The sequence below is a fragment of the Pimephales promelas genome, chromosome 5, assembly GCF_988280905.1.
Source record: "Pimephales promelas chromosome 5, fPimPro1.hap1.1, whole genome shotgun sequence".
In the NCBI taxonomy this organism is placed as follows: domain Eukaryota; kingdom Metazoa; phylum Chordata; class Actinopteri; order Cypriniformes; family Leuciscidae; genus Pimephales; species Pimephales promelas.
Window position 1 is genome coordinate 120,054 of NC_142773.1, and position 22,733 is coordinate 142,786.

At 40.9% G+C, this 22,733-nt stretch overlaps 1 protein-coding gene and 1 long non-coding RNA gene across 3 annotated transcripts in view; both read right to left on the reverse strand.

Moving 5' to 3' along the window:
- Positions 1-255: 255 nt before the first annotated feature.
- LOC148978789 (cadherin-2) overlaps positions 256-22,733 on the reverse strand; it is a 51,038-nt gene continuing 28,560 nt past the window's right edge. For both annotated transcript variants that reach the window (XM_089130748.1, XM_089130747.1), the window contains 9 exons: positions 22,385-22,522; positions 21,093-21,278; positions 14,809-15,062; positions 11,197-11,339; positions 8,995-9,228; positions 7,150-7,383; positions 6,894-7,033; positions 1,069-1,215; positions 256-956 (listed from right to left, as the gene is read on the reverse strand). In XM_089130748.1, the coding sequence (XP_088986874.1) occupies positions 750-956; positions 1,069-1,215; positions 6,894-7,033; positions 7,150-7,383; positions 8,995-9,228; positions 11,197-11,339; positions 14,809-15,062; positions 21,093-21,278; positions 22,385-22,522 (1,683 nt within the window). In that variant the 3' untranslated portion in view covers positions 256-749. The remainder of the gene's footprint in view (positions 957-1,068; positions 1,216-6,893; positions 7,034-7,149; positions 7,384-8,994; positions 9,229-11,196; positions 11,340-14,808; positions 15,063-21,092; positions 21,279-22,384; positions 22,523-22,733) is intronic.
- Positions 16,840-19,411, reverse strand: LOC120471627 (uncharacterized). Its single transcript, XR_016168424.1, has 3 exons — positions 19,149-19,411; positions 17,978-18,090; positions 16,840-17,812 (listed from the first exon to the last, which is right to left on the reverse strand). It is a non-coding gene; the product is annotated as an uncharacterized LOC120471627 (long non-coding RNA).

Genomic DNA, 22,733 nt, shown 5'->3' on the forward strand with positions numbered 1-22,733 from the left:
AAACGAAGCTTTGGACGTCACTGAACACATGGTTATGGCAAGACGAATCAAGCTCCAGTACAAGAGTTCATGTAGGATGTTTTGTTTTTTTGGTACTAGCTTCGAAGCCTCGATGACGACATGAACTCATTGAGCTGAATTTATCTATTTAGAAGTAATTCAGGAATTAATTCTGATATTTAATTAATTAAGTCCTTTTTCTTTATTGTGAAGCACAAACGTATGTGTACATGCACTGTAACCACAATGAATGTAGGAAACTTACAAACGTTTCAGTTATAACATTTTTTTTATTTCAAACTATGTGCATATGTTAAATTCATGTTGAACAAATAGGCTAAGAATCCTGTGAACTGTATAGTGTCTTACAATTTGTCTTCAAATATATGAAAAAAAAAGAAATTTAAATAATCCCTTTGAAAAAGAGTTTGTAAGCAAAAAAGAAAAGCATGATCTTTTGTATAATAAACACAAACTTAAATCTCATAATCACTCCTTAAGTCAGTATAATTAAAGCTTTGAACATAAATCATTCAGAATAAATGTACAAAAAGGCACATTCAATCCCTGTGCTTCTACACTGTAAAGTTCAAGTGTAACGACGAGTATCATACTCTGAAAGTGTTCCACATATATGCATAACTATTGCTTTAAGCCTTGAGTTAATCGTTAGCAGTTTGCCTTGGGAAGTTGTGTTTGCTTGTGTTGATCCTTTAAAACACATTTCTGCAGCTGTAATCTGAACTCTTCTACTCATCGGTGCCACCATACATGTCAGCTAGTTTAGTGAAGCGGGGACCCCAGTCTTTGAGGTAATGGTAATCCTGGTCTCCATCGCTGCTAGAGGAGTTGAGTGAGCTGAGGGATCCCACAGTGGAGACGTCACCCTCGTAGTCAAACACCAACAGGGAGTCATACGGTGGAGCTGTTGGATCTTTATCAGCAGCCCTTAGACCCTGCGAACACAACACATCATCTGCTACACTAATGAACACACACCTCTGTAGTTTTCAACTGGTTTTTCTTCTCTATGTTTAATAGTTAGATGCTTGTACAGTGACACTTCACCTCACTGATGAAATCTCCAATATCTCCAGGATGAGGAGCGGTGGATCTGATGGGGTAATGGGGCTCGGGGTACTGAGGTCTCTCATCAAACCTGCGGATGCCGTGAGTCTCTGTATCTGGCTGTTGCAGCTGGCTCAGGTCATAATCCTGTTTGCAAAAGCATTAAGACCATTGTTAGCATTCAGAGAATTGTGTTGGTGTGTCTGCAAGCACATAGCCAAAGCACTTGGTGGCGGTGTCGACAATAGGAGCGCAGCTTTATCAGAAGACGCTTATTTACGTTAGTGTGTGGGGAAGAGGAAACAATATTGATGCATAGACCACTTATTTTCTTGCAACAGAGAGAGAATACAATTTTAATAGACAAACATAAATACAAATTAAAGCTGCAAGCAGCGATGGGCGGGCCCTCGCACCTGTAGCGCGTCGGGGTGTGAGGCGGCCGCGTTGCATATTCTGCGGCTCAGCCGGTGCGGCTGTGAATTTGGTTCGCTGCTTCGTTAAAGGTCACTTCCTGTTGCCAGCAGGTGGCGCTATGACTGTGGGTGAATGTCGGCATGTAGATTTGATCAGGACGGGACTCTTGTCAAATGTGTCAAATTTCGTGCAGATCTGGGCTTTTACAGCCAAGTTACTACAACTTCCTGTTTCATGGCGAATCATCGACGCCACGGACACGCCCATTGAGGAAAACGCGCAGATAGCACAACTTTACATCGTCAATGCCTTTAGAAGGCACAGCAGAAATGTGAAGTCGATCCGACTAAATCCCTAGGAGGAGTTAGTTAAAGTACGTAATGAGTAAATCATCCAAAAATGGCGGTAAAATTACAAATGGCCGATTTCCTGTTGAGTTTAGGGTATCACTCCAAGAGACTTTTCTGTGCGTCTGGACATGTTAGTTGTACCACAGAAATGTCGTACATGTCGGTCAAACATGCGGCGGGGGCTGCTTCGTTAAAAGTCACTTCCTGTTGCCACTAGGTGGCGCTATGACTGTGGGTGAATGTCGGCGTGTAGATTTGTTCAGGGCGGGACTCTTGTCAAATGTGTAAAATTTCGTGCAGATCTGGGCATTTACAGCCAAGTTACAACAACTTCCTGTTTCATGGCGAATCATCGACGCCACGGACACACCCATCGACGAAAACGTGCAGATAGCACAACTTTACATAGTCAATGCCTTTAGAAGGCACAGCGGAAATGTGAAGTCGATCCGACTAAAGCCCTAGGAGGAGTTCGTTAACTCTTTCCCCGCCAGCGTTTTAAAAAAAAGTTGCCAGCCACCGCCAGGGTTTTTGACGATTTTCGCTAAATTTGAATGCCCCTGCTGAATATTTTCTTCCATGAATATATGAAGATGATATATATAAAAATAAAGATCTGAGCCTCTGCTTTTTGGCAAAAAAAACGTTTTTATTTTATCTTCATCTGTTCTTTTTTTATTGCCTCTTGAACAGAGGTAGGTTTTGTCAAAAACACAACATTTTGGACAAAAAACTGAGAAAAAGGTATTTTTATCAAACAAGTGCATTTAAAAGCAGAATACATTCAGATGTTGTTTCCTTCATATCTAAAACTTTCCAAAATAAATTAAAAACATAAAATAAATGTAAAATATATCAAATTTCCCAGGATGTAAGGTAAATGTAACTTTTGCAATAAAACTTCTGCCTCTCTGTGTTCTACCTGTGAATAATGAATAATTGGAATTACAATAAACAGGCCTAGACACACACACACACACACATACACAAATACATATTACAATGTGGTAAATGTGCACAAAGAGAGAAATAATTTGACAATTACACCTTCATATTTAGACAGCCACACATAAATGCCTGCACACACACATAAATATTATAGTGTCATAATATTATACGATCTATCTGCGGCACGTCCATGGCTAGCATGAACATGTGCATCTCTCTCACTGACTACTTCGTCCCGATCAGATTCAGAATTATCAAATAAAGAGTGATCGGACTCCGAGTCCATTAACCTCCAGTACTTCAGCCATATACCTCTGCATTGTCTGTCTGATACATTCTCACTACTCCACTGTTTGAGACGATTGCGATCTGTTTCTCTGATCAAAGAGTTGCGCAATCATTCAGGACATGCGCGCGGGTCTTCCTTACCGTATACCACCTAAAACACGGATACCCGGAAAATTCCGTGTTTGGCGCAGATGCGTTTTTTCATTAAACACGGAAAATTCCGTGTTTGGCGGGGAAAGAGTTAAAGTACGTAATGAGTAAATCATCCAAAACTGGCGGTAAAATTAGCAATGGCGGACTTCCCGTTGAGTTTAGGGCATCGCTCCAAGAGACTTTTCTGTGCGTCTGGACATGGTAGATGTACCACAGAAATTTCGTACAGGTCGGTCAAACATGCGGCCGGGGCTGCTTCGTTAAATATCACTTCCTGTTGGCAGCAGGTGGCGCTATGACTGTGGGTGAATGTCGGCATGTAGATTTGTTCAGGGCGGGACTCTTGTCAAATGTGTTAAATTTCGTGCAGATCAGGGCATTTACAGCCAAGTTACTACAACTTCCTGTTTCATGGCGAATCATCGACGCCACGGACACGCCCATCGATGAAAACTCGCAGATAGCACAACTTTACATCGTCAATGCCTTTAGAAGGCACAGCAGAAATTTGAAGTTGATCTGACTAAATCCCTAGGAGGAGTTAGTTAATGTACGGAGTGTGTAAATCGTCCCAAAATGGCCGCCAAATTCAAAATGGCCGACTTCCAGTCGAGTTTAGGGTATGGGTTCTTGAGGCTTTTTTGTGCGTCTTGATATGATACACGTCCCCACCAAATTTCGTGCTTGTAGGTTGAACGTGGACGAGGGGCTAATTTGTTGCAATTTTCTAGGTGGCGCTAGGGAGCCATTTTGCCACGCCCATCCGCGAAACCCACAAAATACGAAATTTTTCACCAGTCCTGACATGCGTGCCAAATTTGGTGAGTTTTTGAGCATGTTGCGGCCCCGAAAATGCCGCTTACTTTGCAAAAAAAAGAATAATCCTAACAGTTTCAATAGGGTCCTCGCACTGTTAGTGCTCGGGCCCTAAATAATACAGGAACACGGGTAAAATCAACAACGGCTGGAGAACAACGACTGGAATACATGTCCAGAAGCAACGACCGGCACACGACAACTGAAGCACAGAGGTTTAAATAGACAAGGGGCTGGTGTTGGTGACTGATGCCATGAGAACGTTGTTGCATTATTACTTTTTATTCTGCGTTTAGATGAACGTTATGGGGTGGAAATCTGTGTGCATATAGTATGGTGAAGCAAAAGTGTGTGAATTTCGGAAGAATAAGATTCTGTGTTTCTTATTTTAACTTCACAAAAGAAATAAACTCTTAACTCAATGCAACCCTGTTTTAAATCAATAAACTGTCCCAACACTTTATTTAAACCTTGAAATGTGCGATGGGGTTTCATTTTCATTTGTTTTTATAAAGCAATCCTATTAGTTAGTGTGTTATTTTGTGTAGCAAAGTCAACAAAATCAGTCTTTTTCTGATTTGTTCAATGTATGGATCATAGACGTTGGAACAGGGGGGGCGTCCGTCCATCTCCCCTCTGCGTATATACATGCGCAGCCGCAGCGGAGACATAATTTAAGGATTTAAGGTCGCGAGTCCCGCAAGAATTCCAGTAATGACTCAAAAACTAATTTCAAATTTCTTTTTAAAAGCTCCCACAGCAAGGCGAATAAGAGAAGGGGGGGGGGGCAACATCACTGGATTTTACATCCGATTGATCGTTATGTGCAGCACCACCGGCAGAAAGCCGCCGGGATGAGCAGCGGCAGATGACCCAAGTGAGTGAACCCTCGACCGCCGCCACCCTCACTACGAGCCTCCCTCATCCCGCGTCGCCACACGCGGATAGTCAAAAAGCAGTTGCAGGTGCACAGTCCTTCATTATAATTTTCCAGTCAAAAAAAAAAAAGTGGGGAGAGCTTCGCACGCAGCTGTAGGGCATCCTGGTTCTGAGAGTGGAAGCGGCTGGAGGATATTTCGGACAGTGATGGCATCGTGTGTGGGGTGTGCAGATCGGCTGTCAAAAGTAGACTTCTGTGCCCGACCACCGACAGTTTGTTTTGTAAAAGATAAGGGGTTTTCAAATTGGAAAAAAGCAACAGAGAAAATCAGAGACCACGAGAAATCTAAAACTCATTCAGATGCAACCTAAAGATTGGCAGCGTTGAAAAACACTCCAATAAATGCAGTACTCTCTGAAGCCAAGGCAAATGAGCAGAGAACAGCGCGGAAAATCCTCGAACTTTCAGCTGCGTACGATTCTTGGGGCGCCCGGGGCTTCCACTGAGAGGAGATGTTAATCAGGATGGAGTCTTATGGCAGCTAATGCAGGAGCGAGTGTGCAATGATCCTGACCTCGATAACTGGCTGAAAAGGAGAGACAACTGGATGTCAAACAACCTCCAAAATGAGATTCTGGAGCTATTTGCGCATGACATATTGAGAACAATTGGAGCAACAGCATCAAAAATTGACTTTTTTGGGTTAACTGCGGATGGAACAACAGATATCAGTGGCAAGGAACAATTTTCAATCAGTCTGCAGTTTAGCAATGACCAGCTAGAATTTTAAAATTTCTATCTTGGCTTTTACAACGCCCCTGACACGCCGGCTGAAACCTTATTTCTGTGCTTAAGGGATGTCCTGGTGCGACTGGAGCGACTGAAGGGCCACTGCTTTGATGGGGCCAGTAACATGTCAGGGAGGTTCAATGGGGTGCGAGCTAAACTGAAGGATGTATGTCCCGACTCCATTACGCAAATCACTCACTGGATCTGGTGCTCATGAAGTGCGTCTTGTTGCTGATACGCTAAACTTCAACGATTCAGCAAAGAGAGAAGCGTTGCATCAGTCCCTATTTGGAGGCGGAGACGTTGTATCATCTCGATTAAGCATACCTGTCAATGCTATTTCAATTGTGCTCTATATGTTCGTTCAGTGGCTTGATATTATGAATTTTCATGTTCCAAACCATATGAAATGTTGTGAAAATAAAACACAGCTCTCCCTCGTTCATTTCAGAGGGTCTATTAAATTACCATTCGTGCATTTCATTCATTGCGCTTTGACACCAGTCCCAAAAGTCTGCGCAAGAAGCATAACACGTACTCCATGTAGGCCTATGATTCGTTCTTTTGTTGTTCTGTGTTCTTTCAGGATCAAAAATACAACAAACGAATGCGTTTATCTGTTTTTCCGACTGATGAGAACTATGCATTCATAAATCAGTCAATTTTGTATTTTATTATGAGATATTTTATTCCAATGTGATCAGTCCAACTCAACTCAAGCACTGATGGACCAAAGAGCGCGCATTTCGACATTTGCAGTAAAAACTTGAAATATAAAGTCTCAGAAAATACATTTAATACCAATATATTGAAACGTCTGTTTATATACTCCATTAATAAAGGAGTCCAGACAATGGAAAAATGTCAGTCCACGTGCGTTTTATATGTAAAATGAGGGAAATAGACTTATAACTTTTAGGTATAGCAAAATATTTTTTAGAAAATTCTACTAGTAGACTAACGTCACTCAAAAATCATGAAATTTCACACATCCACCATCTCTTGAGATTTATTAAAAATCTTTAACTTTAAGTAGCAAAATATTTTGTAGTAATTCTGTCAATTACACTAAGGTTAGATTTCCTTGAAGGTAAATTGGAGCGGCCACACTGAACTGTGCGTAACGCCAGACATGAAGTGAACGAGACAGAGGCGAACACCCTCGGATTGCTTGAAACTAGTACCTGGTCTTCCTCGCCTCCTCCCTCTTCGTCATATTTCAGGATGTTGTCTCTGATGTCCTCGTCGGGGTCGATCAGCCGCTGCTTGCCCAGTCGTTCTTTATCTCTTCTTTTCATCCACACAACGAACAACAACACAAGGACTACACAGAGAGAAAGTTATTACTGCAGAGAGAACAAAACATTTCTTTTCCTTTTCAGCATCGACATCTTTCCTCAGAGACTACTGAGAGGGCAGACAGTCATGATCATCACTCACTGAGGAGGAGGATGATGCCGAGCAGGAGGGTGATGATCAGTCCTGTGCCGAGGCCAGCGCTCGTGACGCGCTCCTGCTCTGTGCAGTCTCCGTCAGGATCACACACACACACCTTCACTCGCAGGTACGACGTGTTGGACATCGGCATCTTACCAGAGTCTGTGATTATGATGGGAATCTTGTAGATCCCATTCTCCAAAAAGTCAATTTTAAGAAGGAGTTGAGCATAATCACCTAGGAAATGCATTTAAAGAGTCGAGTTAAGCAGAGCTTTCTTACAATACTTTAAATAATTCAAATTTATTTAACTGCATGTGTGTTCTTGAGTCAGTAATACAATACAAAATTAATAAAAAGTGTCTATACTGGAAGTGTCCATGACAGTATTTACTGTGTGGCAACTTCATTGAGGTGCAAAATGTACATCTTTTGCTTTATTGTGCCAGTAGGAAATATTGGTTTACATTTCCAAATATTCCATTTTGCCATTCATTTTAATAATCTGGTAATATGTTTGTGTAGTCCCCACAGATATCTAATATCCCCGTCACGGACTTACATGAGACTGAGAAAACTGAGACAGACTAAATCCATAAAAAGGAAGAGGAACGCCCAGTGAGTCTGACCAGGAGTGTGAACCCACGACATCAGTGACCGAGGGCATACTGCTGGAATTAGAGACTGAGGACTGGCTGATTGACTGTAATGACTATATAATCATTTTTGTAAATGATTATTTCATAATTAACGTTATAATAAAGAGTTACGGCCTCTTTTACTACAGACCACTCTGCTAGCTTCGGCATCAGTCAAGGAAGTTGTCTCAGTAGATGCATCTTGCCTCGAGTTTGGGAGTAAAGTTGTCCTTAGTCCAAGAAGAGTCTATGTGCCTAAGGTGCTTCCCAAGCTGAAACGGTCTCTGCTCTCGCTTCTACTGAGGATGAGCAGACCCACACACACTCTGCCCGGTCCAGGCCCTAAGGGTGTACACAGGGTACTCTGGCCAGGTCCGACAGTCAGAGCAGACACGCTCTCATTGGGTAGTAGACGTGATTGCGCTGGCATAGCTTAGGTCCTTAGGATTGTAGTTCCCTACAGGTGAAGGCAAACTCCCCCAGGGGAATGGCCTCCTCTTGAGTGTCCATGGCTGACGTCTGTCCTCGCCATACACCTTTGCCAGGTTTTACAAATTTGACGTCTCTGCTCTTCAGTCACACGGATATTGTTCGCTTAACCAGTCCCCGACCTCTGTTTTGTTGTTTGTTTTTACTGGGGATCAGATCTAGATGTGTGGGAAACTCTGCATATGTTCCATAAGGGGATACAGGATTGGCTGTTGCATTCTAAAGGTACATTGTTTCACACTACACCTGGCAACGCAATGTATGCTTAATCTTGTAAAAGTGGTGCTCATGTCCTTTTAAAATTACAAGAGTGAAACATTGTTTTACCTTGGGTTAAATGAGGGGTTTAGAAGATGATAAACTAGGGTTCAGCTCAATGTGAAAAGTTCTCATGTTTTTGTCTTTTCTACCATTAGAGTTAGATGTCTAAAACTGAATAAATGGCTGTCAATATAATTAAGTAGTTGGGATTGAACTCATGATTTCTGACCAGTTTATTATTACATATTAAATTCATAACAACTTTGATATTTTGTCATTATTTTAATGTAGTTTTAAAACGTATTTTCCGCTGAACTTTTCCACAGACCAGCACTCCCTTTGCAGCCCCAGACCCCATTTTAAAATCGAACTGCTCATGTGTGGTGTAGACAGTTCAGGAGGCCGATGAGATGTTGTTTTCTGTGTGTGTGTGTGTGTGTGTGTGTGTGTGTTTTCTCACCACTGAGACGTGTGATTGTCCAGTTCTTTCTAACATCGATAGGTTGAAAGGGCAAGTCGAAAGAGAAAGGTCCAGTGTTCGGGTCGATGTCTGCATCCAACGCTGTGATGTTAATGCCGTTGTTCTCAGGTTTTTCACACATCACCGTCTCTGGCGGGAAAACCTCAGGGGCATTATCATTGACATCCAGAAGAAGGATTTGCAGAGTACCGGTGCTGCTGGCCGGAGGAATCCCTGCACAACAAACACACTCATTATTGTCGTCCTAGCACACTATCTATCCGGAGTAACGTTAAACACACCTGCCTCTAGTCTGCTCATCCATCAGAGACTATTTAAGCACTGCAGCTGTCACAAGATGAACGAAGACTAGATCAAATTATCAACATAGTTTAATAAAACTAAAGAACCGTTGTGTACAGCTAACAAACATACACAAACAAAGACCAACACTGAAGACTGGGACTAAATACACAGAGATAACGACCTCAATGATGAGCAGCTGTGCTGGAGGATTAGTGTTCATGGTGACTGATGACTGATGAAAGGAAACGTGTCCATGAAGGTGACGCTAACTGAACTTATACCATGGTCTGGGTGAATACTCGATTCTGATTGGCTGCAGGGTGTCCGTTAAAAAGTGATAGAGGACACCTAGTAAAGTAGTTCTGGCGAAACTGCCTGTTTACCATTCGAAATGAATAAATAAATGCGCTGCCTACAACAGCTGTGAGTAACCATAGCAACAGGCAGTCACATGCTCTATCATATAACGTTAGATATTATAGCCTAATACAACAATGAGCGACTTCGTGCTATTTCTTTTAACATTTATGGAGAATATGGCAACTTTGACGACTGGTATGCTGCTGAAGAAAGAAAAAATGTAAATAAAACGGAGAAAATTACACCGCTGCTGCTCTGCTCCATTGAAATCTATTGGTAACGACGTAACTTGCGACCATAGTTGGATAACGATGCTTTCGGGAAACGCACCCCTGAATGAGACCCTGCGGGAGTTTTACGCAGCTGTCCAGACAACCAAGGCAGGAGAAGGCTGAACGTTACAGCGTTTCAAGCCTAAGGAGCCTGAGGCAAATGACCCTCTCTTTGATCTGATTAATTTATTGCCCTCTATAACGTTAAGCGCAAATCGCTGGAGCTCAGAGCTAATTGTTTTTTATTGTTGTTTGATTAATTGTTTTATGTGTAATAAAAAAAAAAAAAAAATATTCCTACCTTTGTGTTTCATGAAAAAAAAAATGCATTTGTGAACCTGAAGGGATACGAGCTAAGCGGACTATAGGCTAAATATCTCCGGTTGCTAAATAAACAGTCAGGCAAGGCAAGTTATTATTTGTAAAAACTAGATTTAGCCTAATTAAAATATAAACTAATGTTTTAAAAATGTTTTATTTGGCAAGTGACCATGGTATAAGCGGGTTAATGCCCGACGAGGTGTCCATTGTCAGGTTTTAATGGACTTCGGCAGAGGCAACCGTCCTCCGCTGTGCGTCGGCCGGTTTACGCCTCGCCGTCGTCCATTAAAACCCGACAATGGACACCTCGTCGGGCATTAACCCTTACATACGTGACAGCAACGTTGTGTTTGCCATTGGTGACATCTCTAAACAGTTTTCCTGTGTTATAGCATTCTTGTCTACGTACAAATATTTTCTTGAAAACGTAAAAATATTTTATTGGATGTGCCTTTCGTTTACATGGCAACGGCGTTTTTGGGGCTTAAAAACGGAAAAAAGTGAAACCACCCTCCAGAGTGGAACCCTCCCCGCGTTCCCGTTTAAAGGGTAAAAACGCGAAAGTCTGCCTGACAGTGAAGGTTGTACGCAGGCGCGCAGACTTGGTGTTGTTCTGTGGGAGTGCTTCACATCGCCACCTAGCCGCCTGGAGTGCTTACTACATTGAATTTCACATCGAATACACGCGGATTTCTCACCCATAACGCTCGTCTAAACGCAGAATAAAAAGTGATAACGCAACGTCACTTTTGCATTTTTGCATTTGCATTATGACGTCCAATAATTCATCCAGTGTATAGGCGCTCCCTACTCCCATGTGATACACGACAACATCACGTAGACACAAATAAAGAAACACACAAACACAAGGGCTCACGGCCTAACAAGTGTCTAAACAGTAAAAGAATACAAATATACTTATTTCCTCAGACAGAACACATACCGCTGTCAGTGACAAGGAACGTAGCCGTGTAGATATTGTCTTGCACAAATGGAGACTCTCTGTCTAGAACGCCAATAGTTGTGATGTGTCCATTCATGGGATCAATTCTCAGCCAGTTAGCAGGGTCAGACAGCGTGCTGTACCTGAGGAGAGAGCAACAACGTTAAGATATACTAAAATATGTATTCTGTTCATGTTCTTCTGTTGAAGGAGGTGTAAAGGACTTGATTGCCTCTCCAGTCTCCTTGTTTTTAAAGGGGAAATGAAGCAGTGAATCAAGTTTACATGATTTACAAGATGGATTTCCAATATAATCAACAATTATATAAGAAACATTACAAATGTAAACATTTAGAAGAAAAAAGAAAAAACTTTATATCTTTCGCCGCCAGGGCACCGCCATTGTGCAGTTGACGTCACGGGGTTGGTCGGCTCAAGTTTAACAGGCTCTGGGCATTGAAAATCGCGACATCAAACTGTGTTTAAACCAGTGTTTTGACCGCGAACGACTAATGTTAGGTACAGTCATTAGACAAAAAGACGACGTATCATGTTATATGATGACAAACTGCACATAGAAACATTGTTCGCGATGTCTGCCGTCAGATATTCCCGTCTCGTCAACATGTAAGTTAGCATGTAACGTTATTTGTTAAAGGGGAAATGAAACGTCCATATTTTCGCACTGGTTGTGCTAGTAGCTACAGCCTAAATATACGTGGAAAAAGTGTCTCCGCTCTGACATCCTTCAGGGAAAGCATCGCCGCTTCCACACGTCTATGTGATGCAGAATTGACCACACAATACATGCTCAAGATCAACCTCTTGACAAATGATGGACTCTGACACGGAGGCCATCGCAGGACAACAGCCACACTGACACCTGGTAAGTTAGCGTTGCAAACCCGCTCTTCGCCCCAAACCACCACCGGCTGTTCTACATAGCAACGTAACGTTAACTTACATGGTGTTAATGAGATGAGAATATGACATCTAGTAGATACCATCTAGCGTCAACTGAGGCGAGTGATGTTAGCGTCACCTGAGGCGAGCGATGTTAGCGCGAGTGATGTTAGCGTCACCTGAGGCGAGCGATGTTAGCGTCACCCGAGGCGAGCGATGTTAGCGCAAGCGATGTTAGCGCGAGGGATGTTAACGTCACCTGAGGCGAGCGATGTTAGCGCGAGGGATGTTAGCGTCACCTGAGGCGAGCGATGTTAGCGCGAGTGATGTTAGCGTCACCTGAGGCGAGTGATGTTAGCGTCACCCGAGGCGAGCGATGTTAGCGCGAGTGATGTTAGCGTCACCTGAGGCGAGCGATGTTAGCGTCACCCGAGGCGAGCGATGTTAGCGCAAGCGATGTTAGCGCGAGGGATGTTAACGTCACCTGAGGCGAGCGATGTTAGCGCGAGGGATGTTAGCGTCACCTGAGGCGAGCGATGTTAGCGCGAGTGATGTTAGCGTCACCTGAGGCGAGTGATGTTAGCGTCACCCGAGGCGAGCGATGTTAGCGCGAGTGATGTTAGCGTCACCTGAGGCGAGCGATGTTAGCGTCACCCGAGGCGAGCGATGTTAGCGCAAGCGATGTTAGCGCGAGGGATGTTAGCGTCACCTGAGGCGAGGGATGTTAGCGCGAGGGATGTTATCGTCACCTGAGGCGAGTGATGTTAGCGTGAGTGATGTTAGCGTCACCTGAGGCGAGCGATGTTAGCGCGAGGGATGTTAGCGTCACCTGAGGCGAGTGATGTTAGCGTGAGGTATGTTAGCGTCACCTGAGGCGAGTGATGTTAACGTCACCCGAGGCGAGCGATGTTAGCGCGAGTGATGTTAGCGTCACCTGAGGCGAGCGATGTTAGCGTCACCCGAGGCGAGCGATGTTAGCGCAAGCGATGTTAGCGCGAGGGATGTTAGCGTCACCTGAGGCGAGCGATGTTAGCGTGAGTGATGTTAGCGTCACCTGAGGCGAGGGATGTTAGCGCGAGGGATGTTAGCGTCACCTGAGGCGAGCGATGTTAGCGCGGGGGATGTTAGCGTCACCTGAGGCGAGCGATGTTAACGCGAGCGATGTTAGCGTCACCTGAGGCGAGTGATGTTAGCGTCACCCGAGGCGAGCGATGTTAGCGCGAGTGATGTTAGCGTCACCTGAGGCGAGCGATGTTAGCGCAAGCGATGTTAGCGCGAGGGATGTTAGCGTCACCTGAGGCGAGCGATGTTAGCGTGAGTGATGTTAGCGTCACCTGAGGCGAGGGATGTTAGCGCGAGTGATGTTAGCGTCACCTGAGGCGAGCGATGTTAGCGCAAGCGATGTTAGCGCGAGGGATGTTAGCGTCACCTGAGGCGAGCGATGTTAGCGTGAGTGATGTTAGCGTCACCTGAGGCGAGGGATGTTAGCGCGAGGGATGTTAGCGTCACCTGAGGCGAGTGATGTTAGCGCGAGGGATGTTAGCGTCACCTGAGGCGAGCGATGTTAGCGCGGGGGATGTTAGCGTCACCTGAGGCGAGCGATGTTAGCGCGAGCGATGTTAGCGTCACCTGAGGCGAGTGATGTTAGCGTCACCCGAGGCGAGCGATGTTAGCGCGAGTGATGTTAGCGTCACCTGAGGCGAGCGATGTTAGCGCAAGCGATGTTAGCGCGAGGGATGTTAGCGTCACCTGAGGCGAGCGATGTTAGCGTGAGTGATGTTAGCGTCACCTGAGGCGAGGGATGTTAGCGCGAGGGATGTTAGCGTCACCTGAGGCGAGTGATGTTAGCGTGAGTGATGTTAGCGTCACCTGAGGCGAGCGATGTTAGCGCGAGGGATGTTAGCGTCACCTGAGGCGAGTGATGTTAGCGTGAGTGATGTTAGCGTCACCTGAGGCGAGTGATGTTAGCGCGAGGGATGTTAGCGTCACCTGAGGCGAGCGATGTTAGCGCGAGTGATGTTAGCGTCACCTGAGGCGAGCGATGTTAGCGCGAGGGATGTTAGCATCACCTGAGGCGAGCGATGTTAGCGCGAGGGATGTTAGCGTCACCTGAGGCGAGCGATGTTAGCGTGAGGTATGTTAGCGTCACCTGAGGCGAGCGATGTTAGCGCGAGGGATGTTAGCATCACCTGAGGCGAGCGATGTTAGCGCGAGGGATGTTAGCGTCACCTGAGGCGAGCGATGTTAGCGTGAGGTATGTTAGCGTCACCTGAGGCGAGCGATGTTAGCGCGAGGGATGTTAGCGTCACCTGAGGCGAGTGATGTTAGCGCGAAGGATGTTAGCATCACCTGAGGTGAGCGATGTTAGCGCGAGGGATGTTAGCGTCACCTGAGGCGAGCGATGTTAGCGCGAGGGATGTTAGCATCACCTGAGGCGAGCGATGTTAGCGCGAGGGATGTTAGCGTCACCTGAGGCGAGCGATGTTAGCGTGAGGTATGTTAGCGTCACCTGAGGCGAGTGATGTTAGCGTGAGGGATGTTAGCGTCACCTGAGGCGAGCGATGTTAGCGCGAGGGATGTTAGCATCACCTGAGGCGAGCGATGTTAGCGCGAGGGATGTTAGCATCACCTGAGGCGAGCGATGTTAGCGTGAGGTATGTTAGCGTCACCTGAGGCGAGTGATGTTAGCGTGAGGGATGTTAGCGTCACCTGAGGCTCTGCTGCATGAAGCGGTCTGGATCCAGGGCAGTGAAGCTAGCGATCGCAGACTCGGCCTGTAAGCCCTCCTGTAGCTCCAGTAGCGTAGGGTTGTGTTGGAAATAAGGGCTCTCGTTGACGTCGGTGACGCGGATGGAGACGGTGGCTGTGGACTGACGGGGGAGACGGATGCCTTTATCTAGAGGACTCTCATTCACTGCCACCACTGTCAGCACCAGCGATCTGCTGATCTCGTAGTCAATGGGCTGAAACCAAGATGGAAAATAAAGGTTTTTATTACTATTTAAATCAGAATCAAGGATTTGAACTAACCGTTTTATAATATGCAGTAAAGGTTCATTACTTTAGGATCAGTTGGGGAAGTCCATGATATTCTACAATAGTCTATCCATGAAAGCTTGAATGTTTATTTGCATTCCCTTCATTATTCTTCTATTTACACTGTTTCATCCCTCGGCCCTTTTAACACACTTGTCACTTCACCTTCTTTGCATTCAATGCACTTCGTAAAAAATCTTAGATACACAAACATGTCTAGTCAGAAAATATAATTGCTCCTGGCAACTGGTCTAGCTCGTACGTTAGCTTAGCACAGCATCAAAGTCCAGCAATTAACAAGACTAATACCATACTTTGCACCTAACTCACTATATAAAGTTAGTCAAGTGTTTAAAATAATATCTGTGATCTGATGTGGTTTATGAATGACTCAAACAATATACATTTTATAGAAGTCTATGAGACAATAGGCCATGGTGATTAGCATTGTACTGTAAATATACTTTATTCTTATGAAATAGAAATATAATGGATTTGATGTGGTCTCTAACTTCTGAGTCGCGCTTGTGTTGTTTCTGCTCGAGGGCGCCCTCTGGCAGGTGTGTTTCGTAAATCTATAATCCTTCAGAAAAAAAAAAACAGTGCCTTTGTTAGTTGCAGCAGCGAGTGTGTGTTCATCGAGTGTGTGTTCATCGAGTGTGTGTTCATCGAGTGTGTGTTCATCGAGCTGTCTTTGCCACTTTCAATAAACGGCCGAAGACGAACCTTTTTCGTCAACTGTTGATCTATTAATACTCAAACGTATTTTTATACGTATACAGTGTTAGACTAAACTGGAAAGGGTCACAGTTCTTGCATATTGTCGTCATATTGTTAGTTTCACTGCTTCTATTGCTCTCCTCATTTGGATAAAAGCGTCTGCTAAATGATCAAATGTAAATGTTTCTGATTCTGTAAACTTGGCTAAAATGAAACAAATGAACTCTATTAAATAATAATAATAATAATAATAATAATAATAATTGCTTAAAATGGATAAAATATGAATATTTAGATTAGTTAATATAATTAACTTTGTTTTTTAATTCTAAGAACTATTCATTTCTAGGGAAGGGAAAAGAGCCTGTAGTCAAAATCTAGATTGTACAGTAAACGTTGTTGCAAGCAGAGAATCAGAACCGAATAGTAAATCACAAACATGACTAATCTAAACACACGTATATATACACAGGTGAAAAGGAAATATATTTAAATTGTACTTATTTTGATATACTTAATGTATTTTAAGTGTACCGTATTAAATATGTATTAAATGTGCTAAATTGAAACAACTTCAAGTATATTAAGTGTACTTTAATATGTATTTAAGTTCAATTTTAAGGTAATAGTAATATATTTTATTATACTAAATTGTGCTAAAATGGAACCATTTTAAGTACATTTAATGTAATATAATAGCACTTATTTAAAGTGTATTTTAATACACTTTAAATAGAGTTTAGAAATACAGTATTAGTATATTTTTAGCTTCACATTAATGCGTTCTGAGTATATTTTAAATATAATTTCAGCTTATTAATAATGTATTAGTAGAACACTATTGGACCCACTATTAACATATTAAAAATATATTTTTCCAAAAACCATTTAATATAAAAATAATATATTTTAATGTATTAAAAATACATTTAAACATTATAATTCAACAAAACCCAATAAAAAAAATATTTCTACACACAAACACTCTTTGAAAGATAAACTTTAATGCACTACATCAGTAAAGCATTATGAAAACTAAACAAAATACATTAACATAAAATGCATTGATTTGCAGAGGTATTAAACAGAACAAAAATAAATAAATAAATAAACTAACTGAAAGGAGTAGTTCACTTTTGAAAAAACTTTTGGTGATAATTTACTCACCCCCATGTCTTCCAAGATGTCCATGTCTTTCTTTCTTCAGTCGAAAAGAAATTAAGGTTTTTGATGAAAACATTCCAGGATTTTCTCCATATAATCACTGGGAACCAAACGGTTCAGGGTCCAATGGCTAACAGTCAATTTGTCGTGAAAGCATGAGAATTGGCTCAATTGCGAGAGTCTTGTGCTGAATGCTTGAGAGTTGGCAGCCCTGACAAATCTTTTTTCGAGTCAATTCATTCATTTCGTTCATTGAATGAACCTAATGACTCGGAAAAAGATTTGTTAATTTTGATGAACGAGTTCAAATAGGAAAATCATGAACATGCATAACAGAACAGAGCAAGGCGACCATTTGAGCTTATAAAACTTAAACTTGTGGGTTTTTTTTTTTTTAAATGACCGATCGTTTCGCTTGATAAGACCCTTATTCATCGTCTGGAATCATTTAAAGCCCTTTGAACAGTTTGCACAGAAACTGTCTTTTGGACCTTGAACCGTTTGGTCCCCAATGAAGTCCATTATATGGAGAAAATCCTGAAATGTTTTCATCAAAAACCTTAATTTCTTTTCAACTGAAGAAAGAATGACATGGATATCTTGGCATGGGGGTGAGTAAGCTATCAGCTAAAGGTTTTTTTTTTTTTTTAAAGTGAACTAATCCTTTAAGTCAAACAAAGTGAAATACAATAGCAAAAAGTAAAGTGGCCAAATCTTGAGTAAAAAGAGAAGTTCGTGACTTGTTCAGTCTGCCATAGACTCTTTTGGGGACATCAGAAACACCGAGGGAAATCTGGCAAGAATAAAAAAAAACAAGCATTAGTATAAACTTGTTCATTTATAATTCTAATAAAAAGCTGTCACTTTGTTACTTAATTCAGAACACTTAATGCACAAAAAGTCAGATATAATTATTATAACAAATAGGATTTTTCTTTATCATAAAGAATTTTCTAACCATTTCTGAGGTTTCAGGAAGACACAGCTCAGATGATCTTGGGCTTGAGCTGAATGAACCTCGTTTCATGGACTCCAGGGCCTCTTTGAGAGATGATAGTATCCCTGGAAGCTCTATAAGAAAAAATAAAGTCGCATGTTATACAAAGTTAGGGCAGAAAAAACACTAGTTTGTGTTCTTCATATATAATTTGTATTTCGTTTAAATGGTGAAACATATTTAATGAACCATTACTGTAACTTCCACCCTATTATTAAAGTAATTATTCATTATTAATAAAGACAGAACTTTCTATTGAAAGTTACAAGTTGGTGACAGCTGATAACGCCTTGATTAAATGTAAAAAAGCTGAATACCACTCATAAAATCATATAAATCAGTCCCTCGAGAAAAACACGATTATGTGATTGCATAATTCAATGCATAATCAGGCAAAATACATATTCATTTTTCAAATACGTGTTAATATATAATAGGTCACTTAGTTACTTAGCTGCTACATGACACACTATTGCCTTTTTTTGTTGTTTTTCACCAACAAAAAGTTACAAATCAAGAGGATCAACTACTACTTACTCGACTTGACCTCATCTACTCACGGTTAGGTTTAATAAAAAAAATGTCTTTGCAATGTGCAAATTCCTTGGCTAGGCTAAATATTAAATATAAAATCGCTCATTTCATTATTTAACATCATTTTAATTTCTCAGTGCAAGATATTTAATAATTGGTTTTGTGAAAGCTTATAGTTGGTGATTACAACTTAATTTATTTATCGAATTGACATGAAAACTGACAGCCTACTAATAATTAATTAGATTTTACTATGAATTAAATATCACAGATGTGAAAGTTTTATTAGAGCTTAAAATATATTATAATATTTAAAACACAAGAAGTTACTTAGGGACAATCAAGCCTGTCGTGTAATCACCATTAATAACCTTTTTTCTGCAAACACAGTGTGCAATGTTTTTATAGTTGTATTATGTCACTGTCTAGATCTATAACAATTAAGTTGATAGACGTCAATGGATTAACTCGCTTTAGTGTCAAATCAACAGAAACGCCAGTAATCCACAGAACATCGTCATCAACTTCTGAAAATATTTTCTAAACCCAAAGTGAGAATAAAGCCAATTATACTAATCACTTAAACTAATAAACTTACCACCAAGAAGTAAGATCTTTTCTGGCAGTATCTTGCTCTGTCCATGTCGTTGCGGCGCAGCTCTGCGTTGTCCTCTTCACTGCTAAATTGTTCGCGGGAGCTGACGACCTGGTAATCTGCTCGTGTGTTCTCTCAATATTAGATCGGTGCTATCCACATTCACTAGGTCCGAGTCAGTGAAATAACAAAGCAAAATTTGGAAAATACATGATTTCTGTTGAAATATCCGAAGTAGGAAATCTAGGAATACCACAGACAGTCAGTATCCGCTGTCTGCGCCCCGCCCAACATGTAAGTTCAAATGGCAGTGTCTGATTGGACAATTGCCGGCAAGCTTGTTTTGAAAAGATTGGCTCTGATTGGTCCAAATGAATGCAACTAAATATTAACTAACATCCACAAAAAAAGAAACAACTCTGTTAATATAAACCTAACATGCTTTATAACAAGTTTTTTTTAAATTAATTTTGGCCAAACAAATGTAAGAGTCAAGCTTTAAGAAATTTATTTTGTTTTTCTAGTATGTACACCTGATCTTTTATGTTGATGTGTGCAAGTACTGGTATTCACTTGTTTTGTGGAAAAGACTATTTGATTAATTAATGCAGAAGTATAGAAGTGCATTACTTGTTAGTCAAATTTTAGTGCTTTTCATAATTATAACAAATTAATTTAAAAAAGTTAAACCTAAAACACATAATATAAAGTGTGAAATACATATGCATTGAGTTAAGTGTTGGTAGTATTACAAAAAGTGTGGTAGTTTTTGGTATATTTCTTAAAAGCTTAACTGAGCACATATTTATAATTAAAGTGCTACTTCTAGTCTTTGTAGAAATATACAATTAATTTCGATACATGTTTAATTGCCTTCATGTTAGGAAGGGAATTAAAGGGACTTGAATTTTTAAACTTGAAGTGAACACAAAAATACTTTAATTTAGCAACAAGTATGCTTTCTGTAAATACACTAAAACTTCACTAAAACTATGTTTGTTTTTAGCATATTTCTAAAAGTGTAATTAAGTGTATATTTATTATCATTGCGTTTCTAGTAAAACATTTTTAAATATAATTAAAATATGTTTGTATTTAGCATATTTCTTAAAAATGTAATTAAATACCAATGTACTTCTAGTACACTTTTTAGAAACATATTTAAAGCATGATTGTCATTAGCATATTTATTAAAAATATAATTAAGCATACATTTATTACCAATGTACTAATAATATACTTTTTTAGAAATACATTAAAAGTATGCTTTTCTATAGTGTATTTCTTAAAAGTGTATTTAAACATATATTTATTACCAATGTACTTCTAATATACTTTTTAGAAATACATTTAAAGTATAATTATCATTAGCATATTTATTAAAAATATAATAAAGCATACATTTATTACCAATACATTACTAATATACTTTTTATAAATACATTAAAAGTATGCTTTTCTATAGTATATTTCTTAAAAATGTAATTAAATATATATTTATTACCAATGTACTTCTAGTATACTTTTTAGAAATATACTAAAATGCAATAAAATACATTTTTAGTACACTTTAAATAAGCATGTTGTAAATACAAATGTATTATAAACACACTATTTGTATTTCAAATATATTTTTAATACATTTAATACAACGTCTTTTTCACCTGGGAAAAGGGTAAGAGGAAGTAGAACTATGAAAAGAACATCATTTTCAGAGCACCTCATTAAATTGACATGATACTAGCTATCGACACAATTCTTGAAGCTGTTGAAAGTTAAATTGGTCAGCGGTTCTGTGAGTGTCAAGTGTTGTTGGGATCGTTTTCTTCTTGGATGAAGGAGATATAGTTCGACTCTGTTCTGGTTGAAGGTTTCCTCTCTCTCTGTGACCCCTATGTTGTCCAGTGTGTTCTGTGAAGTGTTTGTGAATGTCAGTATGTCCCTCACCTTGACGACGGTCAGCAGGCCTTGGTTAGAGATGGGGTCAGTGTGCAGAGAGAAATGAGCCGCGGGGTCGCCCGCCGCTATCCTGTAGAGAGCGCGCCACGCTCCAGTGTTGGGCTGGTCCTTATCCGTCACCGTCAAGTTCAACACGTTCATGTTCACCTGGTTCTCTGGTACCTCGCCAAAAAACTGCGTAACAGAGGGCATGTCATGATATTATTTACACGTCACATGCTAATACTGCATTGTTAGTTTGGCTCAATGGACCATATGTCTTCATTTCCATTCAGCCAATATTTCTAAATTTGGCTTTAGTTTCATTTAACACAGTCTCATCCCAAAAAGTCATATAACTGACGTCTTGGGACGTCTTTTGACCATACGTCAATATCCGCCTTTTTAGGGCCCCCTTAAACGTCGGTAGATGGCGATCCCGGGCCGTCTTTACCTTTAACGTCAGTTAGGTGACGGGTTAGGTTTAGGGTTTAGGTTTAGGTCTGGGGTAGAGTTAGGATCCCATAACCTCATCTACCGACGTTTAAGGGGACCCTAAAAAGGCAAATATTGACGTATGGTCAAAAGACGTCCCAAAACGTCAGTTATTTGCGTATTTGCATTGCTTTAACACCTCTCTGTAATTCTCACAGCTATCCTGAGCCAAAACTATGTCCAAACAAAAGAACAAATTTTACAAAAAATCCAATTATTTTGTTGTAGTCAGGATGTGTGGGAGGCCAAATGTTTGACATGTCAAGCTGGCTCTTTAGAGAATAGTGTGTGTTTGATTCATCAGCTGTCCGGACACCATTTATTAGTTATGAACATTTAATGAAATGATCTCGCCGAGGAAATCAAGCAGTCTAAACCAACTGACTGTTTATTAGACATTATTCCAGCGTGATTAGTAAAGGGAGCATTTGATGTCCTTCGTCCTAGTATAAATAATGGTCTTTTAACAGGATTAGTCTGTAATCAGTTTAAACATGCTCTTGTTCAGCCAGTTTAAATAAACCCACACATTTGCTGTTGTATCAAATTATTGGCCAATTTCAAAGTTACCTTTTATATCAAAGGTTTTGGAGAAGGTGGTTTTGAATCTAATGAACATGTTTTTGTGATTTGATCTTTTGTGAATTGTGGTCAATTTAAAAACAGGGAAAAATTCTGTTACAAATGAAAGTTAAATTGTGCTGTAAAGCAGCTCTAAAAAGAAGATGATAAACAGTCATTGTTAGGCTGATCTCAGGTCAGTGCTGATTGATTGGAGTAAAGTGTGTGTGTGTGTGTGTTCTCACCGTGTCCGAGGTGAACTCTGGAGGGTTGTCGTTGATGTCTGTGACGGTGATGACCGCAGTGCCTGTATTAGAAAGGCCGTAGGTGGGATTTCCCTCCATGTCAGTGGCTTGGATGATCAGTGTGTACTGAGGCACTTTCTGCAAACACAGGGAATTTTTTCCCGGTTTTCTTTCACATTTTACATTTACATTTACTTTACATTGTAAAATTGAGTCAAAAAAATGTGTGTTCAAGAGGCAAACTTAGGAAAAGTAGCCAAGTCTTGTACCGCTCAGATCAAGGGAAGTATTTCTTAAAAATAAATCAAAACTATTGTGCCCACATTTGTCCAGAATACGGTTTTAGGGA